Here is a 21667-nt window from a genome sequence, read left to right as displayed (position 1 = left end):
TGTGTAAAATGGGAGCTACTGTCCATCTGGAGGGCGAGAGACCACAAAACCAGCAGTCGCCGGGGAAGGCAGCATCAGTACCAGATGGACAGATGTGCCCAGGAGCCCATAGCCCTGCTTTCCCACCCCCACAGGGTACACACTCTCCTAGGGCCCCCTTCCATGTCCCTCCGTCCCCTCATGAAATCACTTATGCTCCCAGGAACCTGTGAGGAGGGCATTTATTACTCAGTTTGGGAGTTTTCTCCTCCACCATCCTCACCCACTAGCCCAAACCCATGAAAACACCCAAGTTTTTATGGGCCGTCTTTTGGCTGTAAAGGGAGCTAATTATATGATGCAAGATCCTAGTTGCAGTTCTGCAGACATGACTTTCCCACAGGCTCCGGGAGCCCCGGCACAGGCACAGAGCAGGGAAGGGCAGACCCAGGTGAGTGGGGGGCACTCCAGGACCTCCCGCAGAGGCTGGTGCTCCCGCAGCAGCAGGAAGGCTGGGACATTTGGGACATTTGGGAGAACTTCCTATGCTACCCGCACAGGACGTTTCTAACCTATACAGTTGGAGGTGCTGAAAAAGAAGCAGTTTCCCACACACTTGAAGTTCTCGAATTGTGGTCCCTGGAAAAGCGCTCAGAACACGGGGAAGAAGACAGGACTCCTGGCCTGACACCCGGTTCACTCGACTTGCAGTTCCGCAGGTGGGGCAAGGAGTCTGCATTTGGTTGAATCCGAGAAGAAACCTGACATCCGGTTTAAGAAGCAGTGGGTTGTAAGCTCCAGGAGGACAAGTGCTGAGACCTCATCATCTGGGCCCGTCACCCCCACAGCCCCTGCTCCCGCCCCCACCCCTGCCCAGGGTCCAGGATAGGCCTGGCACATAGTAGGTCCCTAGGGAGTGTCTGCTGCATGAATGAATGAGCGAATAAATGCTTTAGCGGAGACTGGGCCGTTGCTGGGCCACCTCTGGTCCCTCTTGCAAATGGTAGTGGTTAATCTCACAGGATGGGAGCACAGTTTGCTTTTGAGGCCCTGTGTAGAAAACTCCAAGGCCACATACTCGGTGAGCTCCTACTGTGTTCTGGCCCTGGGTGCAGGGAGACGGGAGTAAGAAATGGCTCCTGGAACCTCACGTGTCAGATCATTCATTCATTCAGCAAGCATTCCTTCAGTGCCAAGCCTATGCCAAGGGCACTGGAGACCCTAAGATCTACAGCCTGTGCCCTCGACCCCCACACAGGATGCAAATGCTGTAGTCCCAGCTCTGGACAGTGCCTGGGGTTGGGCTATTCTTCTGGGGTGCAACATCCACCCCTTTCATCAGCTGCTCACAAAACATCTGGGACCACTAGTCTAGCTAGAAACCCAACTGACTCCAAAATAGCACAAATGGAGAAGAGACAGTGGCTGTGGGACCCCAGGGGAACAGGCAGCTGGTCCCCTGGGAGGGAGTCAAAGAGGCAGGAGGCTGAGAAGGGGAGGAGGTGGGACACTGAAGCCTAAACCCTGATCCCATTGGGAAAGGCACGCATTCCCCTGCTACCAGCTCCAAGCCTCCCATTGGGACCCATGGCGTGTGTAGACCCAGGCTTCAGGTTTTAAAAAGTCCTTTGAGATCCCCATTTATTTGGAAAGAGGCAGAGGGGAAGGAGGAGGCATGCAGGCCCCAGCTCTGAGCACCAGTGGCTGGTGGGAGGAGCGGGTGGTGGAGGGCGGGGGGCGCCGAATGAGTTCCTGCCTTTATCCAGGCCCTTTCACAACAATGCGCACTGGAGCGAGCACACACACACACACACACACACACACATACATACACACACACACACACAGCCTCCATCCATCCAAGACCGCCCCGTCCCTGCTCGTGGGAAAGGAATTGGCGAGGAGCACCCCGGGCTATTTAGGGAAGCTTCTAAGAACATGTGTTTCCTATAAGTACTTCTCCGTGCCCTCAGCTCTGGTCATCAGAAGAGAGGCTGTGTTGTCCTTGGTGGGAGCCCCTGGAGGGGCAAAGGGTCTGGTGGATGTTCCCAGGGAAAAGGAGAAAAGGAGGGGGCATTTGCACAGCACTAGGGGAGGAAAGCAAGGGAGTGGAGGAAAAGAGGAGAGCAATGAGGATTTAGCACCTACTGTATACCAGTCGTGTCATCTGCACTGCACCCATGCAATCCCATCAAACTTAATCAAGGTCACTCGCTAGGAAGCGGTAGATGCGGTACTTGAACCCAGGCATGTGTGCAGAGCCCAAGCCTGTAGCCCTGCTGCGCTGGCCGGCAGCAAAAGACATCCTGTGATCCATCTCCCCTCCCTACATCTCCCCGCCTCCCCTCTGGTCGGCTCTGTTCCTGCCTGCTTCCCATCACCGACTGTCCCCTGAGGGGGGCTATGGCCTTGGCCAGCAGGTTGGAAGCCCAGCTGAGCAGTTTCCAAAGGCCCTAGAGAATGTTCATGAATAGGCTCAAATCCCAGAACTTCTGTGACCTAGAACCATGGGAGGCCCAGGTCATCCCCTCCATACGGTTCCCAAAACCTCCCAGCCTCCCGGTCTGTTCCCACCATGACCTTGGACCATGCACAAGCTGGGTTGTTGAAACCGGCACTATTTTTAGAGGCACAAAAGGCTAAGAGGATAGTGTCTTCCCCCTCCTGGGACGGAAGGAGGTGTCTGTGCCAAGGCCATGCCGGGAAAAGTCTCAATGCTGGAGCTGGGAAGGAGAGAAGAGCTCCCAAGGGGCAGCTCGACAAAGGGGCAAACCCAGGGCCAGCAGGGAGTAAGTGGCACTTCTTGCCAGGTGGGACTGCAGGCTGAGAGCCAACCAAGTGGAGAGAGGTGCCAGGGGTAGGCCAGGGGTTCTCTCTCCTGAGCAGCAGCCAGTGTATCTTGGAGAAGACTGCTCCAAACTGGCTGTGTGACCTCAGGCAAGCCAGTAATGTCTCAGCCTGTTTCTCCACCAATGACCTCTCCTATCCCTGTGCTCTGGGACCCCGACTGACTGGGCCTGGAATCCTGCTCTCCCCGTCGTGGCTATGGGACCCTCGGCAGGTCACTGCACTTCTCTGCATCTGTTTCTCACCTGCACCTGTTTCTCACCTGTTAACAGGACTCGCCCCGCTGGGTTCTCATTCAAAGTGCTGAAGCAGAGATGGCACATAGCCCTCAGGAAACAGTAGCTACTGTTATGATTATGGTTACTATTATTTCCCCACTCTGGTAAAGGATGTAGGAAGAGGAGAGAGCTGAGAGTGGGCGCCCAGAGCTGCCAGCTGCTGGCGGAGTTCTGCCCTTCTCTTCCAAGGAGCCTCTTCCCAGAAGAGAAAGAACAAAGAGAGGAGCATTGAGGGGCAGGGAAGAGGGTTGCGGGGGCATGGAGGCAGCCTCCGGAGTGGGAGGCGGGAGGTGAGGGGGGACGGGAAGGGGCCTGACTTACTCGTTGGTCATCTGCACCACCTTCTCGATGGCAGTGTAGCCGGCCGCCATGAAGTGCTCCGTATACTGCTGCATCTTGATGGACTCCAGCCACTCGGACACCGTGCGGAAGGGCACCCCCTCCGAGCCGCTCGTGCTGGGGAGCCGGATAGACACCCTGCAACAGGAAGCACTGCAGGTGAGGGGCTGCAGCACCCAGTCCACCCTGGGACCCGCACCTGCTGCTCCCTAACCTGGACGATTGACTCGGCTGCCCCGTGCCTCCGTTTCCTTATCTGGGCAACGGGGAAGCCCAGTCAAGTAGGGTTCAATGAGACCTCCTGGCATGTTGGGAGCGCTCAGCATCTGTAACTACTGCTGCCCCTCCACTCCTACTAACAGGACCACCACCAATAACTACCACATCATAAAACGCTACGAGCAGAGATTCCGCATCCTGAGGTCACAATCCCAGCCTGACCACTTCCAGCCATGTAAGATATTCAATTGCTCTGTGTCTCAGTTTCCTCTTCTACAAAATGAGGACCACTGGAGGACTCATCTCGTAGGTTGTTTAAATGGATGAAAACATATTAAGTGCTCACGCAGTGCCCTGCACACAGACACATAAGCTGGTTGCTTCTATGAGGATTTCCTGGGCCATCGTGTTCAGTGTAAGTCAAGTCCACACATAACTTCTTAGCCCCCAGCAGCCCCCAACTTCCCCTGGGTGGCCACTCTACCGAAGCGGTTCAGGAGTCTGCAGAAGGAAAATTGGGGTCATCATGGGCAGAGGGCACAGAACTCACCGGGGGTCGAAGTCAGCCAGGGTCTTGAGGGAGTCAGGGGCACGAATGAGCTTGTCCAGGATGCTGACGATGTCAGCGAACTTGGGGCGGCGGGCACGCTCCTGCTGCCAGCACTGCATCATGAGCTGGTAGATGGCGGAGGGGCAGTCCATGGGCGTGGGGAGCCGGAAGCCATCATTGATGGCTTTCATCACCTGGTGGGGCATGAAGGTCAGGGGCGCTGTTGCAGAAAGCCACTGAAACCCACTGCAGCCTCCAGCCTATGGAGGTGGGCAGGGGAGGGAAGGGAAACAGGAATATCCCAGAAACAGACGGGAAGGGCCTTTCTTGAGCTGCCACCCAACCTTCAGAGCTGCCCAAAGGGCAAATGCCTAAGGGGCTGTGTCCAGAGTTCACTGGAAGGGACTTTTTTTTTTTTTGACTGAGACAGGGTCTCAGTCTGTCACCCAGGCTAGAGTGCAGTGGCGCTATCACACCTCACGGCAGCCTCAACCTCCTGTGCTCAAGTGATCCTCCCACCTCCGCCTCCTGAGTAGCTGAGATTACAGGCACGTGCCACCACGCTTGGCTAATTTTTTAATTTTTTGTGGAGACAGGGTTTCGTCATGTTGTCCAGGCTGGTCTCGAACTCCTGAGCTCAAGTGATACTCCTGCCTCAGCCTCCAAAGTGCTAGGATTACAGGTATGTGCCATTGCTCCCAGCTAGAAGGGACCCTGCTCCCTCACAGGGCACCAGGCAGCAGCCACACTGTGTGCCCTCAGCCTAGCCTCCCTCCCATCTCTCTTCCCCTCCTTCTCTTCATCTGGCTGCCTTACAGTGCCCTTGGTCTTGGCAGAGACGTGACCTCTTCTGAGAAGCCTCCCAGGCCACCAGGCTGAGTGAGGCACCAAGCACACATATACACACACATGCATGCATGCACATGTGCACACATACGGATGCACACACATGCATGGACACACAGATACACAAGTACACCCCACTCCTTGTTTCATCTCTGCACTCTCTGAATCAGCTCCTGGAACCTAGCACAAGGCCTGGCACGCAGTAGATCCTCAAGAAATATTTACGGGGCTGGGTGCGGTGGCTTATCCCTATAATCCCAGCACTTTGGGAGGCTGAGGCGGGTGGATCACCTGAAGCGAGGAGCTAGAGACCAGCCTGGCCAACATAGTGAAACCCCGTCTCCACTAAAAATACAAAAAAATAGCTGGGTATGGTGGCGCATGCCTGTAATCCCAGCTACTCGGGAGGCTGAGGCAGGAGAATTGCTTGAACCTGGGAGGTGGAGGTTGCAGTGAGCCGAGATCATGCCATTGCACTCCAGCCTGGGCAACAAGAGCAAAACTCCGTCTCCAAAAAAAAAAATAAACATTTATGGAGCAAACCTAAGTAGGTTCATCTAAACTGTCCTCTGCCCAGCCCCTGCAGTTTGAGATGAGTAAAGGGCTTGAGTTCAGGTCTGGGCAGGCCTGGGGAGGGCAAGGGCACCCACCTCGTGGTTGGACAGCTCCCAGTAGGGCCGCTCGCCGTAGGTCATCACCTCCCACATGACAATGCCAAAGCTCCACACGTCGCTGGCAGAGGTGAACTTGCGGTAGGAAATGGCCTCCGGGGCGGTCCAGCGGATGGGGATCTTGCCGCCCTGCAGGGAACCCAGGCCCAGTCACCACTGTGCCCTCTGGCTGGCCCCAGGACCATTGCAGCCAGGCCCCACGACCCCTCCCTGGACTCCTACAGGTGTTCTGCCTCCTGAAGCCCATGCCCAGGTGTGCAGGCGAGAAGACACCAGGCAGGGCGAAGGCCGCTTCTCCCTTGAGGTCCCCTTCCCCGACTCACACTGGTGGTGTAGGTGGCCTCAGGGTCGTCCTCCAGCACGCGGGACAGGCCAAAGTCAGACACCTTGCAGACCAGGTTGCTGTTGACGAGGATGTTGCGGGCAGCCAGGTCACGGTGCACATAGTTCATGTTGGCCAGGTACTTCATGCCAGCTGCGATGCCCCGCAGCATGCCCACCAGCTGCAGCACGCTGAACTCGCCATCCTTCTCCTGCTGGAGCACGGGCGCTCAGCTGCGGGCCAGCCCTGAACCTGCCAGGCCAGCCCCAGGCTCAATGGCCAGGCATCCCCGCCCCCTACAACCCACATCCTTACCCTAAGGAACTTGTCCAGGGCCCCATTCTCCATGTATTCAGTGATGATCATCATGGGCTTGTCTGTAGAGGAGTGGGCACAGGTGAGAGGTAAGTGGGCCCAGGCATGTGGGAGAGGTGGGCACAGATATGGGGGAAGGTGGGCACAGGTGTAGGAGAGGTGGGCACAGGTGTGGGGAGAGGTGGGCACAGGTGTGGGGAGAGGTGGGAACAGGTGTGGGGAAGGGTGGGTACAGGTATGGGGAGAGGAGGGAACAAGTGTGGGGAAAGATGGGCACAGGGGGAGGAGTGGGCACAGGTATGGGGAGAGGTGGGTTCAGGTGTTGGGGAGGAGGGCACAGGTATCGAGGACAGGTGGGCGCAGGTGTAGAGGAGGTGGGTACAAGCATGGGGAGAGGTGGGTGCAGGTGTAGAGGAGGTGGGTACAAGCATGGGGAGAGGCGGGCGCAGGTGTAGAGGAGGTGGGTACAAGCATGGGGAGAGGCGGGCGCAGGTGTAGAGGAGGTGGGTACAAGCATGGGGAGAGGTGGGCACAGGTGTAAGGACGTGGGTACAGGTATCGGGGAGAGGTGGGCACAGGTGTAGAGGAGGTGGGTACAAGTATGGGGAGAGGTGGGCACAGGTGTAAAGGAGGTGGGTACAGGTATCGGGGAGAGGTGGGCACAGGTGTAAAGGAGGTAGGTGCAGGTATGGGGAAGGTGGGCACAGGTGTAGAGGAGGTGGGTGCAGGGATGGGGGGAAGGCGGGCACAGATATAGGGGAGGTGGGCACAGTCACAGACAGAGCCCCTGCTAGGTGGCCCCCCTCCACCCAATGTGGGCAGGCCCCAAGCCTTACATTTGGAGACGACGCCCTCCAGGCGGATGATGTTGTGGTGGCTGAACTGGCCCATGATGCCGGCCTCGCCGAGGAAGTCCACTCGCTGCTTCTCTGTGTAGCCAGCCTTCAGAGTCTTGATGGCCACCGGCACCTCCTTCTTCCCCGAGGATGTCTTCAGCGTGCCCTTGTACACCTCCCCAAACTCTCCTGTGGGCAGACAGGGTCAGGGGAGCGCCCCAGTCAGCCCCGGCACGAGGGCTCCCACCCTGTGTCACCACCGCTGCCTCCTCAGGGCCCCTCGGCAGGGGGCCGACCTCACCTGCTCCGATCACCTTCTGCCGAGTGACACAGGACGGATGGATCTCGGTAGTGAACTTCAACACAGCCTGGTTGGGGTCCTCATATGTGTGGGGGTCCACGTATGTCTTCAGGGGCTTCAGTTGTTCTGGAAGGAGAAGGGGTGTGGTCACAGGCAGCTCAGGAGGGGCCCCATGGGGGGTGCCCTGGAGTCAGAGGAGAAGGGCACATGATCTTCAGAGACTTGGACCAGGCTGTGGGGGATGGACCCCTCAGAGCTGTCACGGAAGCCTGCGGCCCCACCCCAGTGCCCTGGGAACACCCTGGTTGCCCCCAGCTCCCCCACAGAGCTGGGGACGGTGCGGGCAGGGCTGGGCCTGGAGCAGGGGCTGCGTCTCACCTGACTTGGAGAAGTAAACGTCCTCCGGGGACTGGCGGGCACGCAGTTTCTTCCTCCTGAAAGAGCCCCACGGGGAACCAAATGCAGGGAGGTCAGTGAGGTCTGCTCCAGCCAGGGAAGCCTCCTGAACCTACTTTGGTCCTAGGAGGACCTGGGGTGCTCAGAACGCGGCCCAGTCCCCGCTGTCGCTGCCCAAGCTCCACTCTCAAGGCTGAGGGTGCGGAGAAGGCGGGTGGAGGAACGGGGAGGAAGTGAGCGAGCCAGGACTCCCTCTCCGGGATCTAGGCCCCAGAATGGCCCCTTAAGCAGTGGTGACGAAGGCATTCCCATTAGAGCTACTCGGGGATTCCTGCCTGCGTGTCCAGAGGAAGTGTGGACGCATCATTAATAACAAGAGCAGAGGTAATGACCCCCGTGTCCCGGCCCCACCGCGTGCCAGGCACTTCGCTATGCACTCCAGCTCATATATCCTTGCACCATCCGGAGGCAGGGATTAAACTAGACCAGCATCCGGTGGGCCCCATCGTTCAGATGAGGAAACAGAGGTTCCTGCCCCATTTTCCCACCCAAGTCCCTGTGGAGCCAGGGTATGGGCTCTGACGAACCTGCGGTGGATAAAGAAACCAACTCCTGCCAGCACCAGAAGCAGGACCACACCGACAGCCACGCCGCCAATCACCGCCAAGTTGCCAGATCCCTCCGGGGCTGGTGGAAGAAATCAGCTGATGACAAGGGAGTTCCCCCACAAATCACAGCAACACCCAAGCTGCACCCAAGACACCTGGGCCCCTACTGTGTGCTGGGTGCTTGCACTTGGGAAGGCTCCAGACAGTACTTAGTCCCATTTCACAGACGGTCAAGCAGAGGCCTTCCCGAAGGTCTCACAGGAGGTATTGCAGGTATGTGGGGCTCAAAGCTCTGGCTCTTTCTGCGATGTGGATTTGAACTTCCTCACATCACTGTCGTGAATCCACATCCTGGCTCCTCCACCCCTCAGCCCTCCATGCTTCCCCCTCCCCAGGCTTGGGGGCAGTCCTCAAAGGGCTGTCCCAGGCCCCCGCTGACCGAGAAAGGGGCATTTCTAAGTTCTTTGATTCACTTCCTTTCCCAAGATGTCTCAATTGCTTGGTTCTGGGCCCTGGCCAGGTCCATGCCCAGGGTCCCCCAACTCACACAGTGTCTGGAATTCGTGCACCTTGCTGCCGGCCCCCTGGCCCTCCTGTGTCAGTGCCTGCACCTGGACCAGGTAGGTGGTGTCCGGAGCCAGGTCATCCAGGGTCACGGAGAAACCCTCAGTGCGGCGCACATTGTAGCTGTTGGAGTCTCCCTGTGGGTGGGTGGGTGGGCGGCAGAGGAGTAGGTGGTGAGGGCAGGGCAGGGGCCTCGGCTCAGCCCTCTGGAGACCACCCCGAGCTAGCAAGGTGGCTTGCCTTTGTTAGCAAACTTGAGGCTCTTCCTACAGAGGAGGAAACTGAGGCTCGGAATTAAGTGATTCACTCAAGGTCAGAACCACTAAATGCATGAGCCAGGACTCAAACTGAGCTGTGTAGGGTCCCAAAATTCTGCCCCTGTCCTCACCCTGACTGCCTCTTCCAAGGACACCATGTCTTCTCTCCTACAAATCTCTGCTGTGCTGCCTTGGGAGATGTAACCCCCTGGCAGACTCCAGGCCTGTTTCTCCATCTGCGGAAGGGTGCTTCTTCAGATGGCTGGGTGGTTTGGTGAGCATCTATGTGACCAGCCTGTCTGCTGCTCTCGGCCCAGCTACAGCCAGCCCCGCCCCTCTGGGAGTTACCTTCTTGCGGTAGGTGACCTCGTACTTCCACACGCGGCTCTGCTGCGGCAGGGGGATGCTCCAGGAGACGCTAAGCGAGGTGGTGCTACGGCCCTCCAGCCTCACCTTGGGGGGCTCTGGGCAGGACAGGCAGTGGGGGAAGTGGGTAAGAAGCTGCCTACGAGCAGGCAGGGTTTGGGGGAACAAGTGGACGTGAAGCCAGATCCTCCACAGCCCAGATTCTTTCATTTTTTTGAGGTGGGATCTCGCTCTGTCACCTGGGCTCGAGTGCAGTGGCATGATCTCGGCTCACTACAGCTTCGAACTCCTGTGCTCAAGTGATCCTCCTGCCTCAGCTTCCTGAAAAGCTGGGGCTACAGACACGTGCTACTGTACCTGGCTAATTTTTGTATTTTTTGTAGAGATGGGGTCTCGCTATGTTGCCCATGCTGGTCTCAAATGCCTGAGCTCAAGCAATCCTCCTGCCTCAACCTCCCAAAATGCTGGGATTATGGGCGTAGTCACCACGCCCAGCTCCCAGGCTCTTTAGATCCCAACCTAGGATCCTAAACTTCCAGCTCCAGAGCACAGGGCCAGAGCCCCAGGCCTCCACTCTGGCCCCATCACAGGGGCTGGCACATCAGAGGTGCCCCATATTTACGAGTGCATAAATAATAATAATAATAAAAGGCCAGGCGCGGTGGCTCACGCCTGTAATCCCAGCCTTATCACCTGAAGTTGGGAGTTAGAGACCAGCCTGACTAACATGGAGAAACCCCATCTCTACTAAAAATACAAAATTAGCTGGGCGTGGTGGTGCATGCCTGTAGTCCCAGCTACTCGGGAGGCTGAGGCAGGAGAATCGCTTGAATCCGGGATGCAGAGGTTGCGGTGAGCCAAGATTGTGCCACTGCACTCCAGCCTGGGCAACAAGAGCAAAACTCCGTCTCAAAAAAAAAAAAAAGAAGAAGAAGAAAGAAGAAGAAAAGAAGAAAAAGGAGGAGAAGGAGAAGGAAGAAGGAAGAAGGAAGAAGGAAGAAGGAAGAAGGAAGAAGGAAGGACTAACTTTTGCCGAATGCTTTTTTATTTTTTTCTTTTGAGACGGAGTTTTGCTCTTGTTGCCCAGGCTGGAGTGCAATGGCACGATCTCAGCTCACCACAACCTCCGCCTCCCGGGTTCAAGCAATTCTCCTACCTCAGCCTCCCGAGTAGCTGGGATTACAGGCATGCGCCACCACACCCAGCTAATTTTTTGTATTTTTAGTAGAGATGGGGTTTCTCCATGTTGGTCAGGCTGGTCTCGAACTCTTGACCTCAGGTGATCTGCCCGCCTCAGCCTCCCAAAGTGCTGGGATTACAGGCGTAAGCCACCGTGCCCAGTCTCAATTCTCAATTATTATCCCACTTTACAGGTGAGAACATTGAGGCCCAGAGAGGTTAAGTAACCTGCCCACAGTCACAGAGCTCAGAAGCGGACCTAGAACAGGAGTGTCCAATCTTTCAGCTTCTGTGGGCCATAATGGAAGAATTGTCTTGGGCCACACATAAAATATACCAACAACAGGTGATGAGCTAAAAAAAAAAAAAAAAAAAAAAAAAAAAAATTGCAGGCCAGGCGCAGTGGCTCACGCCTTAATCTCAGCACTTTGGGAGGCCAAAGCGGGCGGATCACGAGGTCAGGAGATCGAGACCAGCCTCGCCAACATAGTGAAACCCCCGTCTCTACTAAAAATACAAAAAATTAGCTGTGTGTGGTGGCACGTGCCTGTAATCCCAGCTACTCCAGAGGCTGAGGCAGGAGAAATTGCTTGAACCCGGAAGGCAGAGGTTGCAGTGAACCGAGATCGAACCACTGCACTCCAGCCTGGGCAACAGAGCGAGCCTGTCTCAAAAAAAAAGGGAAAAAAAATTGCAAAAATAATATCATAATGTTTTAAGAAAATTTACGAATTTGTGTTGGGCCGCATTCAATGTCAGCTGGGACTGCATGTGGCCCACGGGTTGGACAAGCTTGCTCTAGACACTGTGCCTTTAACCACTTGCTCTGCTGCCTCTCTCTAAACACACCTGGGCCCCGGGTGGCCGTCCTCCTTAAGCCCCACCTGGACAGGCCCCATAGGGCACAGCTGCCACCCCTGGACCTCACCTGTCTGGTTGATGCTGACACTGGCAGTACGGAAGCTGCGGCTGGTCACCAGGCCTGAGACGCCGTTGCGGGCCTCCACGGTGAAGGTGTAGTTCATGTGGGGCTCCAGGTCGCTGACTGTCACACTGGTGCGGGTCAGTCCATGCGGAGGTTCCGAGTAGCGCACACTGGCCTCACACGGCCCGCACTCCCCAGACTCGGGCCAGCACTGTTCGCAGGTGACGCTGTAGACAATGTCCTCGCGGCCCCCGCTGTCCTGAGGGGGCGTCCAGCGCAGCTCCACCTTGGCACCCATGCCCACGGCCGTGAGGTAGTGTGGGGCGGAGGGGGGTCCTGCACAGACAGGAGGAGTCAGTGCTGTGCTGGACCCAGGCTGACATGTCACCCTCAGTCACACCACCCTGACCCACTGCAAGACTCACGTGTGCAAGGCATCGACACTGGGTCCTGAGGTGCCCGGAAGAAGCCTTCCTCACACTCGCAGGAGGTGGCACCCTCAGGGGATGGCAGCGTGTGCTCAGGGCACTCCAAGCAGGGGCTCTCAGATGCCTCAAACTTAAAGAATCCAGGCGAGCAGGCTGGTGGGCACAGGACAGACACAGCACAAGGACATCAGTTCAATCTGCTTCTACCCCACATGACTGTCTCATTCCCTCACCAGGGACCCCTGCCCTGCAAGCAGGTCAATAAACCTCTATGGACCTGTTTTCTCGTCGGCAAAATGTCTTGTGATGGAAAAATGCATGGCAAGAGCCTAGCATGTACCGGGCACCCAGGAAGTGCTTCACACACATGCTGCAAACCTTTGCTTCACTCCCCACTGGCTCCTGCAAGAAGTACCATGCCCCTGAGTCTGGCATTCAAGGCCATACATCGCCTTTCAGCCAACCAAGAATCCCATCACAGCCTAGCTCAGCACTTGACCAAGCACACTGCCCACCGGCCTCATCCCCTTTCCTCTGTGCAGACTAGTCTCTCAGGTCCCCACCTGGGTAGCTGAGAGCTGCCCAGGGCAATGACTGCCTCTTCTTGACCATGTGTGTTTGTTGACTGTCACCACCACCCTGACTCACTGGCCAGCCTCATCGGTTCAGGATGCCATCCCTGCAGGTGTTCCCTCCAGCCCAGGACCTGCCCACCTTTCCATCCGGGGCTGACCAGGAAGCAGGAAAGGCCAAGCCCCCTGGCATTTTCTCTGGCTCTGCTTCCAGGACCGAGTCATATCCGCCACTCACAAGGACAGCCAGGAAGTGACTCTTCCTCCCCCAGTGGCCAGTCCTGTCCTGGCCCAACAGGCTGGGGGCTCAGGCACCTGACTCCGGGGGCTTCTTCCTCCCACTGCCCTATCCTGTCTCATCCCGCCCCTGCCCTAAGCCCCTTCCTGGCCCTACAGGCAGGAAGCTGCCCAGACACAGGGCTCACGGTGCAGGGCTGTCCAGGGCTTGGGCAGCTGCTGAAGTGGCCAGGGTGGGCAGAGGTCACCCTAGGGAGCTCCCCCAACAACCCTACAATTATAATCCTTCAGATTGTTCTGATGAGAGGGTCCTGAGACACCTCCAACCTCAGCACATGTTCACCACACACACAATGATCTTCTGCTCTGTGCCTGGCCCACCCCCAGTGCTGGGTATGCACCAAGATGAAAACAAACCCCTGATCTCAGGGAGCAGAAGCACCTGACAAGGTCTGCAAGACAGAGGGAGGAGGCGAGCTAAGAGCTAAGGGGGTGGAGAAGGGGAAACAACCTTGGCCAGGAGTCTGAGAAGTCACAGAGGGGACATTTTGGCTGGGGTTCAGAGGCTGCATAGGAGTTCAGCAGGGGAGTGATAGATGTTGGGAGAGAGAGTTAGGAGTGAGAAAGTGCATGACTAATACAGAAGGTATGAGTGGGTTTGTGGGCACAAACGTGGGGAGCAGCAAGCAATAAAACAGTTGAGAAAGGCCTTCAGTGCCAGGCTGAGAAGCTAGGACTTTATCCTGGAGGCAATGGAAAGCCGCTGGAGGTCTGATGTGGGGAAGTCAGATCCCTGCCGTCAGGAAAAATCTGTGCCTGGAGGCAGCTTTTGTCCAAGACCCTGGGGACAGCCTGGCCCCTAATGATCTAAGGACAGCCCCCTCCAGGGAAGCCAATTTCAAGTGCCCTGGCCCAAACAGGCCTGCTAACTCTCAGGGACAGAATCTGGAGCGAAGACTCTCTTCGTCCAGTCCCCTGTATGAGCTGAGGTGGAGAGGGGGACCAGGAGTCAGGGGAACAGGACTCAAAGGACACCCTGCTCTGTAAGGTGCCAGGTAGTGACTTCCTACTAATGACTCTGCTCTCAGAGCCAGGCTGCATCCCTGTCCCCTCCCCACCCTGGCCCAGGGACCACACAAACAGCCGCTGTCACCCCCTTGGCCCATCCTGCTTCTGCAGACCCTCAGCATTGGCCCTGCGAGAGCTCAGGCATACAGGGCAGGGAAGGGGGCTTGTCCCGGGTCATGCAGCAGGACGGAGGAGGCCCAGGACCCAACTCCTGCTCTGCACAGAGCCTGGAGTCCCAGTGACAGTACCTACTGTGCGCAGGGCTCGGGTTGAGCACTTTACACTCATTTAGTCCTCACAATAGACCTGCTACATACAGGCACTATTAGCGCTCGTTCCACTTTGGAGGTGAGGAGAGACAAAAAAAACTTGCTCAAGGTCACCAAGCTCCCAAGACAGGAAACCAGAACTCAAGATGCCTTTTTTTCAGCCTCTCTCCTCTCCCACTCCTTTTTCATTATTTATTTATTTGTTTGTTTGTTTGTTTGTTTTTGAGATGGAGTCTCGCTGTTGCCCAGGCTGGAGTGCAGTGGTGGGATCTCAGCTCACTGCAACCTCCGCCTCCCGGGTTCAAACAATTCTCCTGCCTCAGCCTCCTGAGTAGCTGGAACTACAGGCACCTGCCATCACACCTGGCTAACTTTTGTATTTTTAGTAGAGATGCAGGCTGGTCTCGAACTCCTGGCCTCAAGTGATCCACCCGTCTCGGCCTCCCAAAGTGCTGGGATTACAGGCGTGAGCCACTGCATCCGGCCTATTTTATTTTTTAGAGACGGAGTCTGTCTTTGTTGCCCAGGCTGGTCTCTTGACCTCCTGGCCTCAAGTGATCCTCCCACCTCGACTTCCCACAACGCTGGGATTACAGGCGTGAGCCACTGCACCAGGCCTTCTTTCCCACTTCTGTTCTTAGGAACACTTCAATTTGGAGCAAAGATAAATCAACATTCTGAAACAAGCCTGAAGAGAGAGGAGATAAGGACTGACCCACTTCAAAAGCCAGAAACTCCTGAAGAATTTCAGAGCAGCTGTGGGTCTATGTGTTGTGGAGAGGGGGGAGGGTATTCCCCACCACAGATCTTCTCAAACTGGGCAGTTTTGTGTCTGTGAGCAGAAAAGTGTAGACTCCAGCCCAGGGGGTTGGTTGGGGTGGCTGAAGTGGTCTCCTTCAAGCCCCAAATGTCTTCAAGTCTCCTACTGCCTTTGGAAACCCATGAGTATATTGCATCCCTCCCCATAACATATCTGCATGATACAAAAATAGCTCTCTCCTCCACCAGATCTTTGAGCAAAACTGAGACTCCAGAAAGCTGGGCCATGTTTATCCTGGGGTTTCAATTCCCCTAAATGCCCTGACTTGTCTGCCGAGGAGACTTCACCTGGCTAAGTGCTGGCTCCAGGTGGTCCAGGGCCAGCAGCCTTGGGAAGCTCAGGGGCGTTCCCAGCCCAGGCTCTCAGGCCAGGCAGGGGCCATAAACCCCCACAGCCCAGGCTCGGACCCACTGAAGGCTTTAGCCACCTGCAAACCCTCACAATGCCCCGACTCCCCACCATGCGGCTGCTCCTATGCCAAGAGGAGGAAGTGGGGGAAGAGATGGGCTCTTTGGCCCCAGCGCCCGGGGGTGGCCCGGCTGCTGCCGCCAGGAAAGAGGGAATTTGGAGAGATTTCCGCTGCGGATGTACCAGATAATACAGCAGAGAGGCAGCGTCAACAGGGCATGTGCCTGCCTGACGAGATGTGCTTCCCCTCCTCCAACCACAGAGCTACCAGGGGCTGTCTCCAGGGCCCCGCCAGAGTTTCCAAATGCTCAGGGGTCCCAGAGTTCATGAGTAGGACACCAGCAAGCCCCTGTGTTCTTCCTGACTTTATCTAGTTGGATTTCCTGGCATTCTGGGCGGGCAAGTGGGGACAGGGGTCACACACACTCAAACACACCCCCATACACCAAATACCTACTGTTCCTTAGCCAACCAGCAAACTCCTATGCATCCTTTAATACCCAGCTTAAGCTCCTCTACACAGCCCTCCCAGACTGCCCAATTCCTGGCCCCCTTGGCCCCCATTAGGGCATCTATTAATCTTATGTTTACCAAATAGAAATGGGCACTTCATACGTGTCTGGCACAATGCTGGGTGCTAGGATACGATGGTGAGACAGATAAACACCATTTCAGCTCCAGGGGAATTCAAAACTTGGCTTTTATGCTCCACTTGAAATTATTCCTCCATGTATCAGGAGCTTCCGTGAGACTGGCAGCTCTTGAGGAGCAGGAATGGAGACTAATTTATCTGTGTCCCATGGCCCAGCGGTGCTCAGTTAATGTTGGCTGAATGGATGGACAGACGGATGGATGGATGGATAGATGGGTGGGTTGGTGGGTGGATGGGTAGATGAGTGTGTGGATGGATGGATAGGTGGATGAATGGATAGATGGATGGAGGGGGCTATCAGTGGGTGGATGAATGGACAGATGAATGGACAAATGGATGGGTGGGTTGGTGGGTGGACGGATGGATGAGTGGGTGGGTGGATGGAAGGATGGATGGGTGGGTGGAGGGGTGGATGGATGGATGGGTGAGGAGGATGGACAGATGAATGGACAAGTGGATGGGTGGGTTGGTGGGTGGACAGGTGGATGAGTGGATGGATGGATGAGGGATGGATAGGTGGGTGGGTGGGTGGATGGATGGATGGATGGATGGGTGGGGAGGATGGACAGATGAATGGACAAGTGGATGGGTGGGTTGGTGGGTGGACAGGTGGATAAGTGGATGGATGGATGCGGGATGGATAGGTGGGTGGCTAGGTGGAGGGGTGGATAGATGGATGGACGAGGGGGAGGATGGACAGATGAATGGACAAGTGGATGGGTGGGTTGGTGGGTGGAAGGGTGGATGAGTAGATGGATAGATGAGGGATGGATGGGGGTGGGTGGGTGGGTGGAGGGATGAATGGATGGATGGATGGATGGATGGATGGACGGATGGATGGACGGACAGATGAATGGACAGGTGGGTGGTTGGGTGGAGGGGTGGACGGATGGATGGGTAGAGGGGGGTATGAGTGGATGGATGGATGGACAGATGAATGGACAAGTGGATGGGTGGTTTGGTGGGTTGGCGGGTAGATGAGTGAATGGATGGATGATGGATGGATGGATGGATGGATGGATGGATGGATGGATGGATGTAGGGGTGGATGGGTGGAGGGGTGGATGGATGGATGAGTGGATGGGTGGACAGGTGGATGGAAGAGTGAGTGGGAGAGAGAATGGGTGGCAAACCTACCATGTGCACGTGAAATATGTACTCCAGGGCCAGAGAAGTGAGCAGTGTTTCAGTGCCCAGAGAGACACTGTGGAGAAGGTCCACCAGGATGCCTACCTGCCTTACACAAGAGCCTAACTTTGGCACACCTGTGGCACACCTGTGGAGAGCTGTTCTGGGCCCGGTTGTCTGGCCGGCCTGGGCCACTCCGAGCAGGGGAACTGGGGCATAGTGGCTGCACCTCCGGCTATACCCTGGTTTTTCCAGTTCCTGATGCCCGCCTCTCAGGTGGCAGCATGAAGTGACTCAGGGACAGACGCCCTTATCATGACGCTCCCCGATGGAGCCCCTCCTCCTAAGGCACAGCCACCTCCCAGGCTGGCAATGGCAAGGTTGTGAGGTCAAGAGGTCATGGTGGCAATTCACCTAGGGCCAGTCACCACCCAAGCCAGGCCCAGCAGGTGACCGCAGGAACCACCTTGGCCCAGGGATGTGGAGCTTGGACTTTGTCTCTGGGCTCTGACAGACGGCAAATGGCGACCTATGGGTCAGTAGACCCAGAAATGAGGGAGCTGACAACCTCAGGCCCTGGTGGCTTCTTGCTCCCAGCAGGCCCTGTTGTCCCTGCAGAAGGGGGACTGCCCCCAGGGCCTGACGGCTGCCAGCACCCTGTCCCTTTCACACACACCCTAGGGAGCTATCTGCAGGCACATTCCTCCACCATTGATAAGCACCGCTCCCCACCTCAGCCCCCGCCTACCGCTCTCGTCCTGCCTCCAGCCTTTCATCTTCTGTTTGCTTTCCCTCGCCTCCTTCCTTCCGTTCTGGGGACCCACTTACCTCCAGGAGGGGAGAGGGAGGGAGGGAAAAGCTGGTGCCCGCTCAGCGGAGATGCCGGCACCTAGCTTTGCCCCCAGTGTGAGCTGAGGGTGGGGCAGACAGGGCACAGAGGTGAGAGCCACCATGGGGGGCTGGGGGTGCTGCCACCGTGGTCCCACCCCTGTAGGCCAGAAGAAACATCACAGAAATAAGGCCTGGTGGGACTTCCCAGCAGGGGACAAAGCCTGTGAGCCACAGCCAGCAGCTCCCAGAGTCTTCCACCTGGGGGACCAACTGTGACCTGATGAAACAGGAATCCTGCCAGCAGCCCCTGCCATGGCCCGAGACCACCCTGTCTAAAGACCACCTTAACCACAGCCATACCCTGGCCAGGGGACTCCTCCCTGTCAGCTATGGACCTTAGGCCACTGGGGCTGCAAGCAGTGGGATCCCTCCTCACCACACTTGAGTCACACAGTCAACAGCTTCCCGGGTGTTCAGACTGAGCCCCAGTGGGAAACCACAGGAGGGAAGCGCGGATCACCAGGTTGACAGTGTCCTTCAGGGCCACAGGTCCAGCCCACTCATTTTACAGATGGGGGTGGAACCCCGAGGGGACCTGCTAAGGTCATACAGCCTGTGAGTGGAAGGACACACACCAGGGCAACTGCCTTCCTGTGCCAGGCCCCCGTTCTTTTGGTCACTGTTCACTGCTTCCTCTCCGGACCTCAGTTTCCTCATCTGTAAAATGGGGATCAAGTCCTCATCCTCTCTGGGTTGTGTGTGAAGATGGAAGAAAGCCCTGCTTATGAGATGTCCAGCATGGTGCCTGGAATGGGGTGTCCCTATGAACTGGGGGATCGTGAAACTACAGTAGAGGGGGGACTCCCCAAGGGGCTGGGCCCCTTGAGGGAGCAAGAGCCTCTCAGGAGGGAGTCTCCAACCCCCCACAACCCCAGCTGGGGTGAGCTCACCTGCTGGCCAGGTGAGCAGGTGGCCAGCAGCCTTGGCCAGCGGTCCCCAGGGCTGAGGCGCCAGCAGGGGCCTCGCCAGCTGCTGAAGCCAGCACAGGAAGCGGAGACATGGAGACAAAGCAGCCCCTGGGGGACAGCGGTCAGCCTGAGCAACTCCACTGTCCCCACAGGCAGGGCCGGGGGCGGGGCGGGGGAACCAAGGGAAGCTGGCTCATTCCTTACACAGTTCATGGGAGCGCTCCGGGCAGCGTGCCCACCTGCCGGCACACAGCACCTGGGAGGTGCCTGCCTTCCTCTGCCCACTTAACTCTTTCCTGAGCTCCAGGCTTCCTGGGGAAAGAACCCTAAGGAGAAACGGACAAACTGGGAATAACCTAGACAAGGTGCCAGGTGACCTCAGGGTGCCCCACCTCTCTCTGGGTCTGGTTTGTCACCAGCAGGAGCCCCAGTGAAAGAATCTGAGTCTCCAGGCCTGGGGAGGGTCCGGCAGGGAGGGCAGACCCTGTGCCTCCCGCTGGTTCTCCCTCAATGTACCCAGCAGTGCCCTCTCCAGGACCCCTGCCTCCAACAGAGCCCCCAAGCCCCTGCAACAGACCCTGCCGTCCCCAGGGCTGGCCAGAGAGCCTACCCCAGGGCCAGGAGCTGAGTCAGGGATTCCAAAGGAACTGGTCACTTCCCGCCCCATTTCCCGACCCATCTTGCAGCCTGGGCGCTGCTGCACCGCCTGGATTCAGATCCTGATGCAGCCACGTCCTAGCTGTGTGACTTCAGACAAGCCTCTTTAGCTCTCTGAACCTCAGTTTCCTGGTCTATCAAACGGGATTGATCACAGTCCCTGCCACGCAGAAAGGCAGTGTGGATTCCGCTCGCATGTCTGATAAAGCACTTGCTTGGCTCAGCGCCTGTCCCTCGGACGGCACCTGTCTACAGTAGTGACTGTCATCACTTCCAGCAGCAGCATGGCCAGGGGCTGCTGAGAAAAGTCTAGAGGTATAAAGAGGAGCCAGCCGGGCGTTGCTGGCATCTCACACACCGGCACCCAGCCACACCGAAAGGAATTTTGGTGGGAGGATCCCGAGGAGGAACAATCCAGCAATAGGTGACTAGTGATTGACAGGGTCCCACCAACTAAGTTGGAAATTTCGCTCTTGGAAACTTGTCCTCCTGCTGGGCTGATCTTCCCAACAAACAGGGGGCTGCTCGGCTCTCTGCAAACAAAATCTGCCAGAACCCTGACCCCCCCACCTCTAGAGGAGGGAAGGCTGCCCCCTGTCCTGGAGAGACACCCCCACCCCAACCGTCCACTTATCTCTGCGGGGCCTGCCTCATCAGCCTGTGGAAAGTTTTCAGCTGCCCCTCACCCCCACCCCCGCATTCTTGTGCGAGGATGTCATGTGGGAGGAGCCTGCTCGCCCCACTGGGTTGCCTCGTCCCCGGCCCGGCCCCCTCAACCCGCAGTCACTGTCTGAAACTGGGAGTATGCATTCGAGGTCACCTAAAGCAGGGGCCGCCTGGGGAAGGGGGGCTCACTCAGCAGAGGGGAGCTGGGAAGACAAGGGGGCGATGGGATGGGCCGGAGCAGAGCCTACACCACAGGCTTATGGCCAGAAAGGCTCGTAGGGAACTTCTCATCGGGGGGTTTACAGACCGTGTTAAGTAAGGTTCTGAGGACTTGCTTTGGGAGGCAAGTAGGGCCCATCACAAAGGGCTTCAGAGCCCTCCAACCCTTCAACCCCCTCCAGGGGCTGCAGGATCCATGGCTAGAAAACAAGCATAAAGTCTGCTGGTGCTGGTGAACTTTCTCATTTTACTCAAAGGAAACCCAAGGCCAGAGATGAGGGGGGAATTAGCCAAGGTGTGTGCAACACAGCCACTAAACCTCCAATTCCTTAACGTCCCGCTTATCTCAGCAAAGAAGCTGCCAGAGAGAGGCGATGAGCCAGCCCTCCAAAGGTCCGCCTGCATTCCACAAATGCTCTGCTTCATGGCCATTTCCAGAAAAAGTCACCCACTGAAAATCCACATTGCTGTGGAGATTTCCACGGTCACAGGCCCTGGCCACACCACGCCACTGCTTCCTCCATGTGAACTCACTAATGCCCAAGCCTCATTCCTCAAGGAGAGTCTGATTGAATTGGCCCTTTTCTGGGTCCAGTGTGTCATCTATAGAGGCCCCAGTGGAAAATCAATAGAGGCACCAATGGGAAATTTGTGGCCCTAGGGACATTCAGACAAGAAAGGCAGACCCTTGGCCCCCCTCCAACCTCTCCCTCAACAAAAGCATTTCCCAAAAGCTCCGCTGGTGATCCTGATATGCAGCCAGGGGATGTGCACCCCGGGTCCAACTCAGTCGCTTCTATGTACAAAAGAGGAGTTTGAGGCCCAGGGAGTTGAAGTACCTTGCCTAAGGCCACATAGTGAGTTGATAACAGACATGGAACTCGCTCCTGGTACTCCACCAAGGGACCACAGTGCCACCGCACTGGAGCTACTCAGTATACATTTG

At 56.9% G+C, this 21667-nt stretch overlaps 1 protein-coding gene across 2 annotated transcripts in view; it reads right to left on the bottom strand.

Annotated features, from left to right (window-relative positions):
- Window positions 1–21667, bottom strand: part of EPHA2 (EPH receptor A2) — a 31902-nt gene that overhangs the window by 1707 nt on the left and 8528 nt on the right. The window contains exons 4-16 of one of the 2 annotated variants that reach the window (XM_055261922.2): window positions 12224–12379; window positions 11802–12134; window positions 9677–9792; window positions 9055–9208; window positions 8487–8586; window positions 7882–7937; window positions 7504–7629; window positions 7203–7391; window positions 6367–6428; window positions 6053–6262; window positions 5709–5858; window positions 4213–4406; window positions 3426–3581 (exon numbers count right to left, since the gene is read on the bottom strand). In XM_055261922.2, coding sequence (XP_055117897.1) covers window positions 3426–3581; window positions 4213–4406; window positions 5709–5858; window positions 6053–6262; window positions 6367–6428; window positions 7203–7391; window positions 7504–7629; window positions 7882–7937; window positions 8487–8586; window positions 9055–9208; window positions 9677–9792; window positions 11802–12134; window positions 12224–12379 — 2002 coding nt within the window. Of the gene's footprint in view, window positions 1–3425; window positions 3597–4212; window positions 4407–5708; window positions 5859–6052; window positions 6263–6366; window positions 6429–7202; window positions 7392–7503; window positions 7630–7881; window positions 7938–8486; window positions 8587–9054; window positions 9209–9676; window positions 9793–11801; window positions 12135–12223; window positions 12380–21667 lie in introns of both variants that reach the window. The other variant, XM_055261921.2, reaches the window with a different exon arrangement.

This window comes from Symphalangus syndactylus, chromosome 22, assembly GCF_028878055.3.
Source record: "Symphalangus syndactylus isolate Jambi chromosome 22, NHGRI_mSymSyn1-v2.1_pri, whole genome shotgun sequence".
Lineage (NCBI taxonomy): Eukaryota > Metazoa > Chordata > Mammalia > Primates > Hylobatidae > Symphalangus > Symphalangus syndactylus.
Note: the sequence above shows the minus strand (reverse complement) of the source record. Positions and strands in the feature narration are given on the sequence as shown.